We start from the raw sequence: 20,695 nt of genomic DNA on the forward strand, positions 1-20,695 counted from the left end.
CTTATGATACCAACATTATTCAACATAAGATACCCATCAAAGAAGATTAGAAACCCGTTAAACAAAAGCTTAGGAGAATTAATCCAGTTCTTATGCCAATAATTGAAAAAGAAGTAAAATGGATGTATGATGCACAAATCATAGCACCAATTAGATATTCGGGTTGGGTCTCTAATTTAGTTACTACAAGAAAGAAAACAAGAGAAATCAGACTTTGTGTTGATTTCAGAAACTTGAACAGAGTGTCATTAAAAGATAACTATCCTCTCCCTAAAATGGACCATATTCTCTAGAGGGTAGTAGGCTCATCCAGAATTTCATTGCTTGATGGATTCTCTGGATACAACCAAATCTTAGTTCAACCAGAGGATCAAGCAAAGACTGCATTTACCACTCCGTGGGGTACATTCATGTATTTAAAGATGCCTTTTGGATTAATGAATGTTGGAGCAACATTCCAGAGAGCAATGGACATAGCTTTTGCAAAAGAAATCCATGACTTTCTAGTGGTTTACCAAGATGACATCACAGTGTTTTCCAAATCAGATAATGAACATCTAGATCACCTGAGAAGAGTTTTCATTAAATGTATAAAATTTGGTATTTCCTTAAATCCCAAAAAGACACTCTTTGGTCTAGAAGAAGGTAAACTCTTGGGGCACATAATATCAAAAGATGGAATTAGAATAGATCCAGCTAGAATAGAGGCAATCTTGAACATCACTCATCCTAGAAACATCAAAGAATTACAGTCATTTTTAGGCAAAATAAATTTTCTTAGGAGATTCATTTCTAACTTAGTAGAATTAATTAGAGAATTAAATAACATGTTAAAGAAAGATTCAACACTTAAGTGGACAATAGAGGCTAAACAGTTTTTTGAGGCAATCAAAGAAGCCCTTACTAAAAGACCAGTCCTTATAAGTCCTGATTTCAAAAAAGATTTTATAATTTTTTCTTTTGTTTCAGAACATACTATTGCAGCAGTCTTGTTGCAAAAGAATGATCAAGGCTATGAGCAGCCTATTGCATTTTTCAGCAAATCTTTGAGAGATGCTACACTAAAGTACAACATAATGGAAAAACAAGCACTTGCTTTAGTGAAAGCTATTAAAGATTTTAGAGTGTACATCTTTTACTCACGCATCATTGCTTATGTTCCAAATTTAGTTGTAAAAGACATTCTAAAATATGACATTTTGGAATATGACATAGAAATAAAGCTTACAAAACTTATCAAAGGCCAAGGTTTAGCTAAACTCATGGCTGAATTGAACTGTCAGGCCTTAGATATAAATTTCATTAGTGCCCTAGATGGTCAGGAAGAGATGGCAACTCAACAGATCAGTGAAGCTTTCATAGATTCACCTTGGTATGCTAATATCATATTTGTTTTACTAAACCTACAAGCTCCTCCTGGTTTATCTAGAACTAAAGGTAGATTTTTGAAAATTAAATCAATGAAATATTGTATCATAGACAATGTTTTATTTTGGAAAGATAATGGTGGCATTTTATTGAATTGTTTATTAAAAGATGAAGCTGACAAAGTTATGCAAGAATTTCATGCAGGAGATTGTGGAGGACACCTATATTGGAAAACAATCGCTGATAAGATTTTAAGGGCAGGTTTTTACTGGCCCACCCTTTCTTTCATATGTCAAGAAATATGTGACCTCCTGTCACAAGTGCCAAATATTTTAGGGCAAAAGGAAGCTCTTACCATTGCCTCTCAAACCCATCTCCACAGAAATGCCTTTTCAACAATGGGGTTTGGACTTCATTGGGGAAATTCACCCATCCTGCTCAACCCAACATAAATGGATTTTGATAGCCACTGATTAGTTTACTAAATGGATAGAAGCCATCCCTTCTAGACAAGCCACAAACTCTGTCATCATTTCATTCCTTGAGAACAACATCCTTTCTAGATTTGGATGCCCCCAAAAGCTCATCACTGATAATGCAGCTGCTTTCAAATCCAAGAAAATGGTTGACTTTTGTAACAGATATCACATTACCCTTGGCCATTCCACTGCCTATTACCCTCAAGGTAATGGACTTGCAGAATCTTCAAACAAAAGCCTTGTCAATATCATCAAGAAACTGCTAGAAGACAACACGAAGACGTGAAACAAAATGTTGGTTAATGCCTTATGGGCAAACTGACTAACTACTAACAAATCCATTGGTACATCTCCTTACCAGCTAGTGTATGGAATGGATGTTGTTTTTCCATCCTCTTTAGGAGTACCAGTGATGAAAATGATTTAAGAGTTGCAAGTAGAACCAAATGATATCCAAAGGAGGATAATTCAGACCAGTGTTGCGGGGGAGCGCCCCCCCCCCCCTCGCTCCCGCTCCCGATCCGCGCTCCGGGCGGGAGCGACTCAGGAGCGGGTCGGGAGCGCGCTCCCTAAAAAAAATTTCGCTCTCTGCCTTTTCGGGAGCGTTTTGCCTTTTTTGCATTTTTTTTTTTTGTAGTAATGTTCGAAATGCAATTTTTTTTGAAAGAAACAAATAGTTTTTGAGTGGGGCAACTTAATGATCAAGTCTAGGCCCTAGTATTGATATGCTATTCATGGTAATGTTAAATTCTTAAAGTAAAAGTGACATTTTCTTTAATTTTCATTTTCATCCTTTTACTTAAATTTTTAACATTACCATGAAATGACTCAGGATGTTTGAGAGTGGTTTCGTCCTCATTGGATTTCATATGGAGAAAGTAGAATTTTAGATTTCATTCAAAATCCAGCAGACTTATCAGTTTTTCAGGATTTCAGGATTGGGGGATTGCAATGTTTCCATTGAATTTTGTCATGTATTAGGGTATGGAACTCATATTTAATCAAGAGTACCAATCCCTCTATGTACCTTGATGTTAGTGACATTGGTTGTCGAACTCCTCTATCATGACCCTTCTAAAAATGTACGCATCACTCAAACAAAATCTTGACTTGACATGCTATGCTTTTTCTATCTTATGTTAATGCTTAGAGGGTGATATTAATGACAAAGATCCCTATACAGATACAAAGGTAATGACAAAGATACCTCTGGATATTAATGCTTGGAGGGTGATATTAATGACAAAGATCCTGATTTTGCAACAAGACTAAAAAATTAGACATTTCTCGTGGTGGCAAGAGGCCCAAGCATAAGAAATAGATAATAGATTTACTTCTCTTTTCTAGTTTCTAGTAGCTTTTATAACTATTGATTCTTTCATATTTATTATGATATTTTTTTAAACAATATATGACAATTTAAGTTTGAAGTTGGCAATTATAACTCATTAGTAATGAATTATGAATATGATGCTTCATGAAAGTTGAAAGTTGTTTCATTTCATTTCATTTTATAACATTTCATTTCATGTTAGATATTATTTGTTGTAATGGTTACACTTAGCTTACAAGTACAACTTTGGTGATCAATGATGATAAATGTTATATATTGAATTTTGAAAGCTTGAAACTTTAAGATTGATGAATCATGATTCATGAGACTCAATATGTTGTATGTTACTATGTTACTAACTTGCGGACGTGGTTGATGAAGATTATAACTTCTAGATGATTGTTGTTATATGGTTCAATCTATGCTTTTTTATGTTTTTTATATCTAATTCATCATTCTACATGTTTTTGTTGACATATATGTATCAAAAATTAAAAAATATAAAAAATATATATATTTTTAAAAAATCTCTCCGGGATTCGCTCCCAAACCGAGAGCTTCTGAAAATGGTCGCTCCCGCTCCCGCTTCCGCTCCCGCTCCCCGCTCCCGCTCCCCGCTTCCGCTCCCGCTCCCAAGTAACATTGATTCAGACAATACACTTGCAGCAGACCATAGAAGAAGTCTATGTCAAATCACAAGTGATCCAGGATAAAATCAAAAAGATCTTTGACAAGAAAACCAAAGATGATGATTTTTACATAGGTTATAAAGTACTCAAATGAGATTCTAGAAAAGAAGAAAAGGGTAAACATGGCAATCCTATGGCAAGGCCCATATGTGTGTGATCTCCCACAGTTCAAAAGACGTATGTGCATGATCTCCCACATCACTCTGCGGTGGTGGAGTTGTTTGATGAGGTGAAGGTGGACAGTCACGTGTGACAGCGATGTGCCTGCCCGTGATTGCGTAGTTCCATCACTGGAGTATGAGCGAGATTTGAGTGATTTCAAGAATTGTGGATTTTCAGATATGTAAAGAAGATACTCAAATCTTCCATCAATAAATTCCTAATCAATATCATCTTCGGGGAATTGGTGTGCAAGATTACAAATGCTGTTAAACGGATTCATTGGGTGCTTTTCGTAACTTCAAAATTTCTTTGTTGAGTGCTTTACGGTCAAAGTGATTGAAAGCACGGTCTATCTCTGCGACCAGATGGGCAAGAGAATGAATAGATTTTTTTGGTAGCGTGGCAGACCAGTGCATTGGGTGCCCTCGAAGCGTGTAGACGAACAATGTGCAACTCATGTATTCTTCAAAGAATCCATGTCTTTCGCATGAGCCTACAACGTCGACCGCGTGCCTAACCAAGGCTACGTGGCCTCCACCATCATATGTTTTATGAGACAAGTTATCCGAGAGCTTTTCCGAGATAATGAAGTCGTTTCCATAAGACATGCACTCCAGAAGAGCAACTCAGTAGTTAGTCATGATAGATATGTAGAGATTCAAAACAGATGTGAGGACTCAGCTTGTCATCTGGCCCTCCTTCTAGCGCCAAAATGTTGACGGTGTGGACCCGCCAACATGTAAGGGGATCTTCCCAGTAAGAAGTCCCAATTAGACCTCAGACCATTTGGTGTAGGAGTCCTAGCAGTAGGTCTTACGGTAATGCCTTTACTGTGATTTCGCACAGAGGCAAGTAAGATATCTCTGTTGGTACTAGGTAGCAAGGGTGTGACAGCTGCAGTAAGACAAGGAAGGTGCATGAGAGATTTTAACACACTAAGGGTGAAATGAGTGCGCCCTTTTGAAACCTGTGATAGCACTCGGCTTGGAAGGGAACACACGAGCGCAGATACATCACAACATGGAAGGCAAGTTAGAGAGCAATCCGAAGTGATGGTTAAACCAACAACACATTTCAGAAAGATTCATGCATACTTATACAGAATAGTCTATACATGTATGCGTAAGCAAACCAATACATATATCATTTAGACTAAACCTGATAGCATAGAATACAATACAACATATGCATGAAACGTGCTGGCTCTTGTTATATTAAGAAGTGTAAGTTCCAGCCATACAATACATCCATGTCTAACCACTAGTTCCAATAGTGGAACGTTACAACCACAACTACTTGCTCCTCAAAAGAGATGTACTAGCTCTGCGTAATGGAGAAGCCAAGGCTCGTTACAACACTGTCCAAGCTCTTTCTAAGATAGTCCTATCGGAAGCTTGGCTGACCAAAAGCCTTTTCAATGAGTTATGAGGTTCTATTTATAGCAAAGGGTGGAGTGAACCTTGACATTCCCCTTTGTGACAGTTCATCTACCCTCCTTACTCTTCATCTACTCTATACAGTTACATCCAACTATTGACACTTGAACTTCTGCTTGACACAACGTTACATTACAATGCACATGTGCTCATGTGAGACGAAATGGCTTGAGCAAGCCATGCAAGAAATCACTGACACTCGGTACGTTGTGGTGAGACCAACTCTTTGACATGCTTATGATGGTCAAGTTGGTGAGCTGATGCCAAGTTTGGTCGTCCGTGATGGTATGCATGCACTCCATGGTGACATCTCGCTGAAGCGAACTCTTGCCTCCGTTGCATCCGGGTGCATTGGTATGGCTCCTTAATCCAACTCGTCTGCTAGCATGCACATGGTCTTCTTGGATGTGGCCGAATCGCCAACACACTAATGCATAGTGTCCATGCTGATCTTCCAGTGTGTGCTGGTGGTCATGCGCATCAACTGTCAACTACATGCTCAACTTCAGTCGGACTTGCTTCTTGTCTTTGCCTTGGTGACTATGCTGAATGGGTTGGATCGCATGCATGCGCACAATGACATGTATGTTGCTGAACCCCTTGCATGTGATCAACAACACTGCTCACCATGTTTGCTCCGTGTCAGTTGTTGGGATAGATCTATAACTTGTGTACGGGCACAGTTTCATTCGTGAGTGCATGTTGTGCCCCCTGCTGTTCTTATTACTGCTGCAACTCATCGCTTGTCTGTGCAACTCATGTTCTTCCTTGAGTTGTTGCTTCAGCACATGCAACTCCTTCTTTGTTCCATTCTCTGTCTTCGCGCGATCGCGCTATCACCTCATAGCTTGAGTCCCCAAAGCTGCTTTCATCATTAGTGGATTTGCTTGAGCTTGCAACTTTGTTTTGCCTCCGTGTTGTCAACAACCTTCCTCTTGCATTCGTTGCATCCGGTATGCTACCTTCAGTTGTTGTTCATAACGCTGCTCGTTGTGATGATCCTGCCGTCATATCTTGATGTCTTTGTCTATGACCAACTTGATGTCTTCATGAGTAGGCAAGCTCATAGACACTTGATTTACTGCATCCACAATTGTGCTCTGAACGGTGTCTTCGACTCTGCTCTCTTGGAAACTCTTATACTTGTGCTACTGAGAGGCAGATGAACACCTGTGATACCTAGAGACATGACAACACTCATGGAAAGCAATCTGTCAGTCGAAAACCAAAATGAACTTGAGAACTGACTTGCAACATACCTGTGTGACTGACCATGAAGGTTGCGCAATTTCTGCCGGGAGGTCGGGTCACTGACTACCAAGATTTCGCAAGGCATAGTTTGGGCTGCTGGGAGACTGGTTGACTGCCGGAACTGCGTAATGCACAGTCCAGTCTGGCTGTTGACTGCTGGAATTGCGCAATGCACAATCTCAGCTGGCAATGGTTGCAGGCTCAGTGATTGCATTGCGCAATTTTCTAGGCCAACAGTCATTGAGCAAGTTTTGTATGATATATATATATATATATATATATATCTACATTTTTTTTTTTTGGTGTGTATTGCCTCACTTGTGTGCTTTGCAGTCCAACAGTTGAAAGGCATCTCAGCAATATGCTTTTGAAATATGGCTGAAAAATATTCAAATCTTGAAGAATCTGACCTTTGTGTAGGCATCTGAGTACAGATTTTGTTAATATGTCGGTGACTTTGCTAATTACTATAGATATTAACTTGCATAAAAGCCCCTGGATTTTTGGGTATTTTGATCAATGACTTACAATTGTTTCAAGTAAGTTGTCCAATGAGAAAGTAATTATTTGTTTAAATGCTGTCATGACTCGGGAGGTATTTTTTGTGATTCAACTTGCTGATTGCTCAGTTGGTCGTTAATGATGCAAAAACAAGTTTGATCGAGACAGGAAGAGGGGTTTCTTGAAAAGTTGAATCAAATGCTCCTTTATGGCCTTGAAAAACATCTTTGAACAAGCTCAATAGCCTACCTAAAAGAAAGAAATAATGACAAAAATTCTGATCCAATCCCACCTACAATATTTTGTTGATGTTAAAACAATTTAATCCCCACTTGTAGCCTTAACTCAGAATGTGTCAGCATTAAACTGTTTTAATCAAAGAGGTTGTGTGGTGATATCCAAAACAACAATTTAATGCCTTATTTCTCACAAGGATAGATGGAAGAAGCTATATACATTTCTTTTATGTACTTACATTTCAAAAGGAAAATTCTCTTTACACTTTTGAAACGTGTGTCTCTTTGGATCAACTAGTTGGTTAATGGTTTTGATCGTTATTGATTTTCAGTTAATGAGGCTCATTATTCAAACCATTCATTGTGTTTCAAGAAGAATGACTCCAAGTTTTTAATTCTAGCTTGTTTGCTCATCTGGAAGAAAATCAGTGATTTGAAGAAACTAGGATGCTCAGGCAGGTGTGATTTGTTACACAGTCCTGCCCTGCTCTAGTGTGGAACACTAACAGGAAATGTTATAAATGAAACATACATAAATACATTTTGTAATTTATTATACCATCTATTTGTATTGCATATAGACAAGAAGGTATGAAGGTGAGTATCTATTTGATTGGACCTGCATAATAATAATATTTTGTCTGCTTTGAATAAGAAGAAAACTGTGTTCCTCATTAACACATATAAATACATTTTATAGTTTTTAATACATATAAATACATATAAATTAGGAGTGTATCTATATGATTGGACCTAGATAATACTTTGCCAGTTTTGAGTAAGAAGTATAAGGCGTTCCTTGTTGATTGAAGAAGGTAGTGACTGATTTGGAAACTGACCCGGACAATTTATAAGCTTTAAACTTTGTGAAAATCAATCTATTAATGTAAGAAAATAATATCGGGCTTTTGTTGAGAAGCACCAACCCACTCTCCCAGTAAGTAGATTGGATCATTTATCACCTAGTAACAGCAACTGACCATTGAAGTTGACCTGACTGAGAGCCATCTTTTTCCATTAGTTTAAGATGTCGAGTTGTAACACTTGGTGCTACTGCTAACGTTGCACAATACAATGTTGAACATGTCCTAATAATATAAGATGTTATAAGTTGCCACTATTATGTATTCGTACAGTTATTATAGGCTATGGGTTTACTTGTGACGGTTAGATCATCAACTCAGGTTTCTTAGTTGATAACCTACTTGAGGTTGCCAGAGATCTAAAAGGGCACTAATGGAAGACACTAATGCACCATGGAAGACGATTCTTCTTGGGGGATGGATGGTCTACCAAGAAAGGAGAATCTCCATGGGGGGATTTCTGTGCCTGGGCCATGTGGTGTGCCACTTGAAATTTGCATATTTCCATTCAGTAATTAAGGGAGCTGTAATTTGTATTCTATTATCTGATCCTCTTATCTTTGATGTATATTGTGGTTCTTCTAATTTGTATCATACTGAAAGGGTTTGTCTGCATCCAGAAGGGTACATGATATCCAATCAACATAAATACAACAAATAATCCGGCTACTAATGCTTAGAGTAATCAACTTACAAGTTTAATTCATTTCCAAAAATATTTTATTACTATCATGTCACTACTTTTGTTGAATGTCGTTCTTCAAAATTTGGATTGTCTTAGGATTTGTTAAGATTCTTTATTGGGAATTTGCATTCATGCAAATTACTTTGGGATACAACAGACTCAATCTTATTGCCTTGTTAAAATCAACCCATGCCATAGACTTCTGGGCAGAACTATGCATTGGATGAAACAATTTCTTTCCTTGGTACAGGTAGCTGTGGGTGGGAGTTTGAGAGGATTAGAAATTAAAGATAACGAATATAAGAGACAGAAGTCAAATAAATCCAATGCTTTTATATCCATCCAGACCAATGTTGCACGAAGCGGGGACATTTTTTGGAAGCAGATCTGTGGAAGTGTCATTTCCCAAAAATCTAGGAAGCGAAGCATCTCGGAAGCGTCTACTATATATATATATATATTTTAGTTGTAGAAGATATGGAACATGCATATTTGTACATAAATCAAGATATATATGGCATCCATTGTACATTAATGATTAATTATTCAAGCATCGACCATCTAGAATCTAGATTCTTCTCCTCTTGTCTAGCATTTGCCTCTACCTTGATTGTCTAGGGATTTTTGTCATCATTGCCCAATTTTGATCAAACTACCTAATCCAAGCCTTAAAATATGGTAGAAAAAGCTTAACATGCTTGATTGATGGTTTTGACCAGTGTTGTTAAAATTGCGATAATATCGTGATATTATCGCTTTATCGCGATTTTTTCCTGAAGCTGATATTATCGCGAGTAATACTCGCGTTTTTTTCTTATACGCGATTTTTTCTTATCGCCGAGGGTCGTGGTAGCGCAGCGCGGTTTTATAAGGGATGCTAAATGTTCGAAATGCAATTTTTTTTAAAGAAACAAATAATTTTTGAGTGGGGCAGCTTAATGATCAAGTCTAGGCCCTATTCATGGTAATGTTAAATTCTTAAAGTAAAAGTGAACTTAAATTTTTAACATTACCATGAAATGACCCAGGATGTTTGAGAGTGGTTCCGGCCTCATTGGATTTCATATGGAGAAAGTAGAATTTTAATTTCATTCAAAATCCAACAGACTTATCAGTTTTTCAGGATTTCAGGATTGGGAGATTGTAATCTTTCCAGGTGACACCACCTGCCCGGGCTACCCTTGCCACCAGTAGAGGACGTGGTCTACCTCCTATAGCTCCTACTTTTAGTTCTTCAGCTTCTAGAGCACAACGGATTCCACTGCCAACTTCACCAGCACCAGCATCTACATCTAGAGGGAAAGGGAAAGCTGTGGCATTTTCTCGCAAGAGGGGTAGAGGAAATCAATAGGATTAGACTTTAGTTATTTTCTTCATTTTATTGTATATGACATTATGACATGATGAGATACATTATTATATTTTTTGTTGATATTTTGAGGCTGAGTTGGGACTCAGGGGTCAGGACTTACTATTCAGGACATGATTCAATGTTATGTGTGATTTTAGCACTAGAAATGATATTAAACATCTTATATATTAGTTCTTTTATCATATTTATGTGTCAATGTATTTATTTTATGTTGTAGATGGTTTAGATATGAAAAAAATTGAAAAAAAATGAATATTTTTGTACCAAACGATTTTTTCCCGATTATTTCCGATTATTTCGCGATAATTACAATTTTTTTTCGGATTTTTTCCTCGCGCCGATATTATTCCGATAATGATTAATGCAACATTGATTTTGACTTGATTGAAAGGTAATTTTTTGCTAAGGGCATGACAAAGGAGTTCAACAATTAACACCACCAACACTAGGGTACATATAGGGCTTGGTGCTCTTGATTAAATGCCAATCACATACTCCGATACATGATATAATCTAATGAAATGCCACAATCCCACTGATCCTGAATTCCTAAAAACTATGAAGTCTGCTGAATTTTGAATAGGATATGAAATTCTATTTTCTTCATATGAAGTCCGTTGAGGTTGGAACCATAGTTTTAAAAACCGTTCCGGTCTAACCGGTTACCGGTCTAACCGGCCGGTTGGAGGCCTGGCCGGTCCGAACCGGCCCTTCTAACCCGGTTTACACCCCAATGTGCCCAAAAAAAGGCCCTAACCGGTAAAAACCGGTCGGTTTAGGGCGGAACCGGCCGGTTTATAGCAAACCGGCCGGTTCCGTCCTAAACCGGCCGGTTTATGGACAGGCCGCCGGTAAAATGAAAAAGCGCTGCGGTTTTTGGAAATGAGGGTGGTTTAGGGGTTTTGGGGGTGAGGGAAAGGTATTTTCCCTCCAAAAACACCCTCACACTTGCTATAAGACACCCCTCTCACTCTCATTTGTCTCACACAACTGATTTGGAGTGTTTGTGAGTTTGTTTGTGAGCTTGGAGAGTGTGGAGTTTTTGCTGAAGTAGTCATCTTGGAGTTGGAGTTGGAGCTATTTTGGAGATAGTGTGTAGCTGTCAGTGGAGTTGCCATCTTCAAGAGGAGGCTAAGGGAGCTAGTTTGCATTTCCAGGTAAGGATTTGCACTTGATAATTCCTCATTTGAGTCTGCTGTCCATGAATTTTTTTTTTGTGTTATAAACTTCTCACTTCTATGATCTACCATCCAGGGAGTCATCATGCCTCCAAAAGCCGAAGATACTGCATGGGCTCATTGTGATATGATTGATGGCAAAATGATCTGCAAATATTGCCAAAAATCCATTCAAGGAGGGGGTATTAACAGGTTCAAGCAACACTTGGCTGGGATAGGAGGCCATGTAAAGCCATGTGGAGCACCAAATGAAATAATAGGGCATATTAGGGTAGAATACCTTCAGAAGTTTGAGACTCAAGTCACTGAACCAATAGAGAAGTTTGTGGCTACACAGTTTGGGAGTCGAGACTCAACCAACTGAGTTTGATCATGATGACTGAGACTCATGAGAAGTTTCAACTTCAAGTGATAATGTTGATCACTATTATAGTATTACTATTATCATATATGTAGAGTCTAGACTGAAGTCTTGTAGTAGGCCACTGGCCCCATAGTTTGTAGGCTTTATTTTTGCACTCTAGTGGCCATTTAGAGCCTCATTGCTTATGTATTTTGTCGATGATATGTATTGCACTCGGTGCCATTTTGATATATTCACCTTTAAGGCTTTACATGGTATATCAATGAGCAATCTTTGCATATTTTGTCTCTATTGGCTTGGAATCATGGTTTTAAATCTTAAAAATAGTTTTTTTCATTAAAAAATAATTATTTAATGTATTTTTCTAAAACCGGTTCGTTTAGACCAAACCAGTCCCAGTTAGACCGGTTCCGGTCGGTAAACCGGTTCATTAGGTGGACCGGTCCGGTCACCGGTTCCGGTTTTAAAAACACTGGTTGGAACCACTCTCAAACATCCCAAGTTATTTCATGTTAAAGTTAAAAATCTAACTAAAAGGATGAAAATGAAAGATAAAGGACAATGCCACTTTTACTTTAAGAATTTAACATTACCGTGAGGGAGCATCTCATGAAGGGAGCACCTTGGGAGTGTTCGATAAGCCCCAACCCAACTTAAGTCAGAAAAAAAAAATTAGAACCATGTGGAACTGCCCGTCTCCCTTCGGATCCGCTCGAGATCCGTGCCCAATCTGCCGCGGATCCATCGTCAGATCTACGGTTTGGAAATCCAGAATCGCATATAGGGCCGACATGGTTACAAATTTATAGGAACCATATTTGCTGGCCTGATCCGCGGTTCTGAATTTCTGAACCGCGTATTTGATGGTGGATCCCCCGTGGATCCGTACAAGACGTGGTTGTTCGTTTGAATCGTTGTGGGGTTTGTTTCGTGCAACATTGATCCAGACATCAAGCCTAAGTTGGGAGTAGTCTGAAATCTTCTTGAATCCCAAAGGAAAGATGGCTGGGAGTTAGGTTTACATGATATCTTCCTAATTATGCATCCACACTGTGCAAGAGTGGTTTAGTAATTGAAAGAGTGGACTGGGATGGCATAAGGTCAGAGATTAGAATTACAAATACCTTTTCAAATGATGATTTTGAGATCATGCTATTGCGTTATTATGCATTTATGAACTTAGATTTATCTATGGTACTGGATATGCATCTTCTATATGCTGTAATAATTTTCTGTGACATTAGAATTTTATTAATCATTCCATTATAAAAACCAGTTAAATACTCTGCCAGAACTGTGCTAGCACTGCACATAATAATGGAATACACGCTTGTTCCAAAGCTTGGTTGTTGACTTGTGCCACATGCTTTAGTTGCGTTGCCTTTCCACTGCTTGAAATGCAGTTCCTTTAGGTTAAGTTGCCAGGAAACGCGAAATCAGGTACAGGGACGGGTACATCACTTTTTGAAACAGGGTGTATGGGTTCGTCGAGGGTATATATATATATATATATGACATTTGAATTATGAAATTCGAATTATGAATTTTCAATCTTGAAATCTTCCATTTTACAATAAGAAAAATAAAACATTGAACATTCACATTGAAATTTCAAATTTAATATCAAGCAGAGAGATATGAATCATGATAATAGATATATATTATATGTCCAGGACTCCATTGTCATACTACATTCAAAATTTGCCTTAAGGCATTTCCACACATGAAATAGAAAATTCCAAAAAAAAGTGAAACTGAACAATGAACAAGTCTCAAGATAACTGATTTGGCTTCCTCAAGCCATGTCATCACTCATCAGCATCCATGTCATCATGATCAACATCACTAAGCTCATCAGTCAATAGGCTCTCTAGGGAGGCACTCATCTGGAGGCTCCTGCTCATCCATCATCCATGACTGACTAATTAGGCGTATCCTCCGCACCCATTGTTGGGGAACCACACACCCTTTTATGGGGTACCAAGTACCTGTCACAAAGAAAGAACCCATGTTTAAATTTCAAGGTATCAGGCTCTCCATAACCGAACCAGGTTCGGAAGGGTGCATTTGAGAAGAACCTGAACCCTTTTCTGGTGCTTGGGTGCACAGATCGGGTACAGGTACACGAACCCCACCCCTGGGTTTGTATACGCCGTACCCCTGTTTCATAGCTTTCAGGCCTGGAATATTGAATGTTCAGAGCTAGTGGTAGCTCCATATCAGGCAGACATAAAGGTCAAACATTTTTTTGAATCGTTAATTAATAACAAGCTATTCAAACTCATTCTGAAGCTCAGTGGTCCAGTCCACTGATCTCCAGGCAATGAAGGCCCGACCTATTTCCCATGACTGTTTGCTAGACTAATCTATAATAACTTGGGAAGTAAAATTAACATTTGTGATTTCAACAGCTCTATCCTTATACCACAGTTGGATTTTATTCATGGTATTCACAATTCATATTACAGTGGTTGTAGTTAAAACTTAAATTTCCAAGTGCGATTTATAGCTGCATCTGTCATATTCAGCGGATGCGATACTTGGGAAATGGTTGAGAAGATTTGCAAACTAATAAGCTCAAAGTACTTTATTCTGATTATTTTGCCATGTCTGAGTGATATATTTCACATGATACAATTGTTTGTGTACAGGAGCAACGCCAAAAGGTGTTTTAAGGGTTATGGGAGTAACAGGACTTACTATCTATCATGTCAAGAGTCATTTACAGGTAATGTTTGGCTGCCTAACACTTTTCTTTCCACATGAAAGAGTTGTGCATTTTTCTTTTTTGCAATACGACCTTAGTGGTTGTTTAATTGATATCTCATGCTTCTCTCATATGCAGAAGTATCGTTTGTCCAAATACCTTCCAGACTCCATGGGTGATGGTATGGAACTTTACCCATTAGGTTTGGAAAGATAAGTACATGTATAGCATGTGCCATAGAATCTTTTAAATGATTTCTTGGGACATAGACTGAAGGGCTAGTTCTAATCTGAGGGAGCCTAAAGGACTTTGGTCCTGTGTGTAAACATTAAACATATTGATTTTTTAATGAGCAAATACAAAAATTTAATAGGAAGCAGATGCTGACTTTGCTTGTGTTTGCTTTTTATGTAGGCTTGAAGTCAGAAAAGAAAGAATCTACTGATATCCTCTCCAATTTAGAGGCTGCATCGTGAGTGTTTTCCTTACCTTTATCCAAGGCTTGCTAGGTTTTTATATTTGTTTTCCTATGTCCTGAGCAGTGGATTGAGGATATTGAAGAGTGTTGGACAATTAAAATATATATGCAGTGCAAGGAAGGATCCTGAATATTAAAGTTGGAAGGTTTTGAATAATAAATTTAGTCTCGATAATGTGAAAATCTTTTCAACTGACATAATTTTCCAGAGCTTTCTCCAACGTCACAGTTTCACCTTATGTTTTCTATATATTGTTAACCCTCTACTTCCCTGGCAATTAAGCATCTATGCTTGTGGACAGTCTAATTTATGTCATTTAATCCTATACAAGCATGGATGTTATTTAGGAAATTTGGTGTTTTTGTTAAAGGACTTATTTTTTCTTTTCACCATCAGAGGAGTGCAAATCTCAGAAGCACTGCAGATGCAGATGGAGGTCCAAAAACGTCTGCACGAGCAGATTGAGGTAGGTCTTACCACACAAAAATTGAAGTGCATGTATTTTATGTATGATGTTAAGTACTTGAATGCATCTATGAAAATTTGATTCAAATAACTTTTGAAGTCATGGGTATACAATAAGATCATGCGAATGCTTGTTGGAGGGCCAGGAGTTAAGGCCCTATAATTGATCTGCAATTTTTTTTTTCCAAGGGAAACCTCACGGGATCTCCCCTGCCCCACACCTCATCTTCCCTGGAATATGTGGATGGAGGGCAACTCAACTGCCAGCAACATTAGCAGTTGGTAACCCCAATTGACTTGACTGGATTTGAATCTGTGACCTATGGCCTCCCTGTTTCTAACATGCTTTGGGTGGGTGGTTCAACTGATTGAGCTAAGTTCTAACCCTTTGGGGCTTTTTTGTCCAATGAAAACTTTATGAGATCGCCCCTTCTAACCCAAAATAATAAAATATCCAGTTGGAGGGTAGCTCAACCACTAGCCACAATAGTGGCTAGTAACCCTGTGGAACTTGACGAGATTTGAACTTGTGACCTATGGTTGCCCTGTCAGCCACATGCCTTGGATGAATGGTTCAACTGATTGAGCCAACCCTTGGGGCCATTGATCCGCTATTTGTTCCAGACAACTGTATATTTGAATTTTCCTTATTCTGCATTGCAGTTGTTCACCTTTAGGAACGTTAATAGTTGTTTATGCTTGCATTTGAATTTTATCCAAATCTTAAAATGGTAAATCCTGTTTCTGATTAAGGATCCGAACTTAATACTGTTTGTGGTCAATTATAAATCTGCTGTAGAGTTTAGTTGTGTGTGTGTAGTAGTTTTGTTCTTTTGTGATTATGCATGATTAACAGACAAGCATATCTTCAAAAATGAAAAATAAAGGGCAGGGAAGGATATTGACTGCAGGAATTTCTGTATGATAATCTTTGCATTAGCCTTTCTGAAATTTATCCGATCGTAGAATACTCTTCCAGGGACATGGAAGATACAGACGGCAACATGAAAGTTCTATATTTATTGTAATTCGTAACTTTATCCATAGTTGTAAAGTGTCATTTCCTTTTGAATGTCCTTTACATTATGGTAAATTTTAATTGCACGTCAGTAAATTCAAAATAACTATGAATAGGAGATTTTTCTTAATTTAAGGTCCCTCTCCAACTTTTGGCATCAGACATGGAAAATGGTATGAAGGGCGTGAAGGTGAATTTTTATAAACAGATTTTGTAGAGTTGTCATTTGCTTGTTAATATTTTATTTCTTTCGGGTGCCCTTTGATTTTTGTACTCTAATGATTAGCATTGTTGTTAGATCTAGTTGCGTAGGAATTTACATTATCCAAGAAGAAAATGTGTTAAGAAACACCAAGGAGAAAGTTTGTGCCAGAAGCACAAAAGTAGCAAGTAGAATGTGGTGTCATAAAGAGTTTCTCAGGGAATTGTGATTGACATAAAAGGATCGAGTCTCCCATGTGTACCACTGAATTATATTGCATGATGTAATGAATTAATCTGAATGGAAGTACAAATTCAAAGATGCATACCATTCCTGTCAACAGGATAGAATCACACATTCGGATATTATGATGAATCTGAAATTTAGTATGTTGTGGTGCACATAAGCCTAGTAAGCCTGGCATGTGGCCATCAATTTGGTGGTATGATACAAGAGGAGATGATGCAAAGGATTTGAAAATTGGAGTAAAGCTATGTTGCAGGAAACGTGGGGTAGGAGGGTGTTTCCGTACGGAAACGGGTACGAAACGCTGAAACGCGTTTGGTACGGCCTTGAAACATGTTTCAGGCCGTACTGCCACGTTTCACGAAACTGAAACATGGCCAGTACGGCCTGAAACACGTTTCAGGGCTATACGACCCGCGTTTCAGCATTTAGTTGTGTTTTTTTTAATTTTTAATTTTTTAATTTGTTTTGTAATCTATTTTTTTATTTGTTGTGACTTCTAGTTGCTTCTAGATGCCTGTCTAAAGTTATAAAAGTGAACTTTTGCCCTAGTGTTGATATGCAGTTCATGGTAATGTTAAATTATTTTTAACATTACCATGAAATGACTCAGGATGTTTGAGAGTGGTTTCGCCCTCATTGGATTTCATATGGAGAAAGTAGAATTTTAGATCTCACTCAAAATCCAACAGACTTATCTGTTTTTCAGGATTTCAGGATTGGGGTGATTGCAATGTTTCCATTGGATTTTATCATGTACTAGGGTATGGAACTTGTATTTAATTGAGAGAACAAAGCCCTCTATGCAAGGGAGACTCCCAATAATCAAGAGAATGTAGGGTACTAGGGTATGAAACTTGTATTTAATCAAGAGCACTAAGGTCATTTGACTATGTAGGAGGAGACTCCCAATCAAGCACGAGACAAAAAATTAGAAATTTCTCGTGGCTGATTTTGGATATTTCTATTTTCATTATGTGATTATTCATGAGTAAATGTGATGTAAATTTAGATACTTATAGTTTATGCATTGACAATTGACAATTTTATCATAATGTAATAAATTAAAATGTATCATATATGCTTTATGATTGCACATATTTCTTAAATGTCCTAATATATATATATATATACATATATATATATATATATACATATACATATATATATATATATATATATATATACATATATATATATACATATATATATATATATATATATATACATATATATATATATTCGCATTTCCCCGTTTCCAAAATTTGGGGAGGTCGCGTTTTGTATCGCTTCCCGTTTCGGAAACTTGTACCCGTTTCCTCGTTTCGTGCAACCTTGGAGTAAAGACTTGTGAAAGTGGCAGTGTAAAACCTGGTATCTATTTTAAAATATTTTATTTTTTCCATGTGAGGCAATGTGGAGAAGTTAAAGTGATAATTACTGTGAAGTGGTTTGAAAGCTTCATGGGTAGTAACATTTATAGTTGGAAACTTGGAAATCATGCAAAGATTGTAAACTAACAAAATTGGATAAATTATGGTTGCACTGTGACTAGCAATCTGTTTGCTCTAAGGAGACATCTACAGTCACACCTTTGTCATGTACTGTTGGGATTGTATTGTTTATTGTCAATCATTGGAAAAATGATCAGAATTACATATGTATTATGCTAAGTTGCTTAGGTGCATGACTTGGGTATGTTGATTTTTGGTAGCTTGGGAGGTACTCCAAGCCCTAGGGTTCAGGGTTTGGAGGTTGAAGCGCCACAAAAGGGCTTTGCACCCAAGCATGTGGGTGTGAAACCACAAGGAGTTTTGGACATGTGATGGATGGAGATGATAGAGGATGTTGAGACAAACCTGATGTATCAAAAATCGTCGAAATCTGAGTTGTCTGTGTGGAGAAATTAATCTTTGAAGTTAATATATATGTGGTTGTATGTTAATTTGGGACAAAAGAGCAGGTCGGCTTGTGTATTTTGAGTGCCCAAGTTAAAGTTGTTGACACCACATGAAGCCCTTATGTTTAGATATAAATATGAGGTGAGTGTGAGGCTAAAAGACACACCATGGGCATCAAATTTCACCATATTTCTCTGAGGCAGCCGCAGATGCAAAAGACGACTAGCGTGGAGCATTTTCTGAGTTTTTGGAGCGTGTCTTGTCTTGGTACAGGTCCGAGCTATTGCAGGAAGAAGGCCACATGACAAAGAGTTTTTTAGGGCTATTTTTGGGTGCGGTTTTGTGTGGAGGAGGCTTTGTTTGCTACAACACAGTAGGAAGGCCTAATAAAGGGCTGGTTTCTCCCTAGACTTTCAATACTTGACAACAGAGGCATACTGGAGTAAGCCTGCAATTGCCAGAGTGGTTATGGTGGAGGAAAAGAGGGTTGTAGCAGTGGGTTATAATCCCTTACCAGGAACAGGTTGCAGCAGTGAACAGACCTACAATCCGATGTATGTATTGATGATTGTTATGTTGTTTTGATGCTAGGAATGAGGTCCTAAGTTAGGACAGTGGATTGGGCATTTATGGTTTGTTGGAGGGGAACGTGTGTAGTGTACCTAGGGGGGATAAAATGGGGTACAAAGGGAGGTACCCAAGGGAATAATGTAATAATGGGATAGGCCATAGTAATAAATAAGGTGGTTAACCCGTATCATGTAAAGGACCACAAGTAGTTAGTAATAATGTAATGGGCCCATGGTATTAGATATATGGTATTGAGGGAACCATGGTATTGACCCATGGTATTGTATGTATGAGGCCTATATAGAGACTAGAGACTCCCCATTGAAAGATGTCAAGGAATATTGTATGAACAGGCATATGGCTTGCGGAGTGTTCTCCTTCCTTAAGGAGTGAATGTATGGTGTTGCCCTACCTTAAGGGTTTGATATCAATAAAGTGAAGCATTTATCTATATTTAGATCTTGTTATTTCTGGTGTTATCTACAGTTATTGGGTATATTAGTATCATTTCATATATTTGTAGGTTAGAGCTATAACAAGTGGTATCAGAGCACTTTCTTGGGCAAAAGTGGAGAATTTTATTTATTTATTTTATTATTATTATTATTTTTTAATTTTTTGCAGGAACTTTCTGGGGCGACGAGTTTGTAGATCAGATCTGCACGTTTTGGGGCAAAATCTGCAAAATCTAATTACAGATCTAGATTCTTTTGGAAAAATACCCGATTTCAAAAAAAATTGGCCGAATCGGAGTTCAGATGAAGGAGATATCATTGATCTAAAAATCAGTGGTGTTGCGGACATTTTTTCAGGGCAGCGAGTTTGCGGCGCAGATCTGTACGTTTTGGGGCAAAATCTGCAAAAACTAATTGCAGATCTGGATTCTTTGTGAAAAAGTTACCGATTTCAAAAAAAAATCAGTTGAATCAGAGTCCGGATGAGGGAGATATCGCTGATTTAAGATCAGCTCTTTTTTTAGAATTTTTGGTGATGGCGGGAGAGTTGCAGTGCGGATCTGAAATTCCAGTGCCTAGATCAGGATTTCTATCACATGGGAAGATGTAGAATGGTTGTTCCATTTCCGAAAATGTGTCATAATAGGGATTTTGAACAATATTGACTGAATTGTGGCCATTTCAAATTTTCGCCAAGTAAGCGATTTGTTTTCAAAAACCTTTTTCATGGCTTAT

At 37.9% G+C, this 20,695-nt stretch overlaps 1 protein-coding gene across 4 annotated transcripts in view; it reads left to right on the top strand.

Annotated features, from left to right (window-relative positions):
* Positions 1 to 20,695, top strand: part of LOC149170564 (uncharacterized) — a 197,337-nt gene that overhangs the window by 103,273 nt on the left and 73,369 nt on the right. For all 4 annotated transcript variants that reach the window (XM_089423924.1, XM_089423926.1, XM_089423925.1 and 1 more), the window contains 4 exons: positions 14,569 to 14,645; positions 14,763 to 14,805; positions 15,039 to 15,096; positions 15,500 to 15,569. In XM_089423924.1, coding sequence (XP_089280050.1) covers positions 14,569 to 14,645; positions 14,763 to 14,805; positions 15,039 to 15,096; positions 15,500 to 15,569 — 248 coding nt within the window. The remainder of the gene's footprint in view (positions 1 to 14,568; positions 14,646 to 14,762; positions 14,806 to 15,038; positions 15,097 to 15,499; positions 15,570 to 20,695) is intronic.

The sequence above is a fragment of the Pinus tabuliformis genome, chromosome 4_2 (genome assembly GCF_031772625.1).
Source record: "Pinus tabuliformis cultivar Carrire ecotype Pingquan chromosome 4_2, CPIR1, whole genome shotgun sequence".
NCBI classification, from domain to species: Eukaryota; Viridiplantae; Streptophyta; class Pinopsida; order Pinales; family Pinaceae; genus Pinus; species Pinus tabuliformis.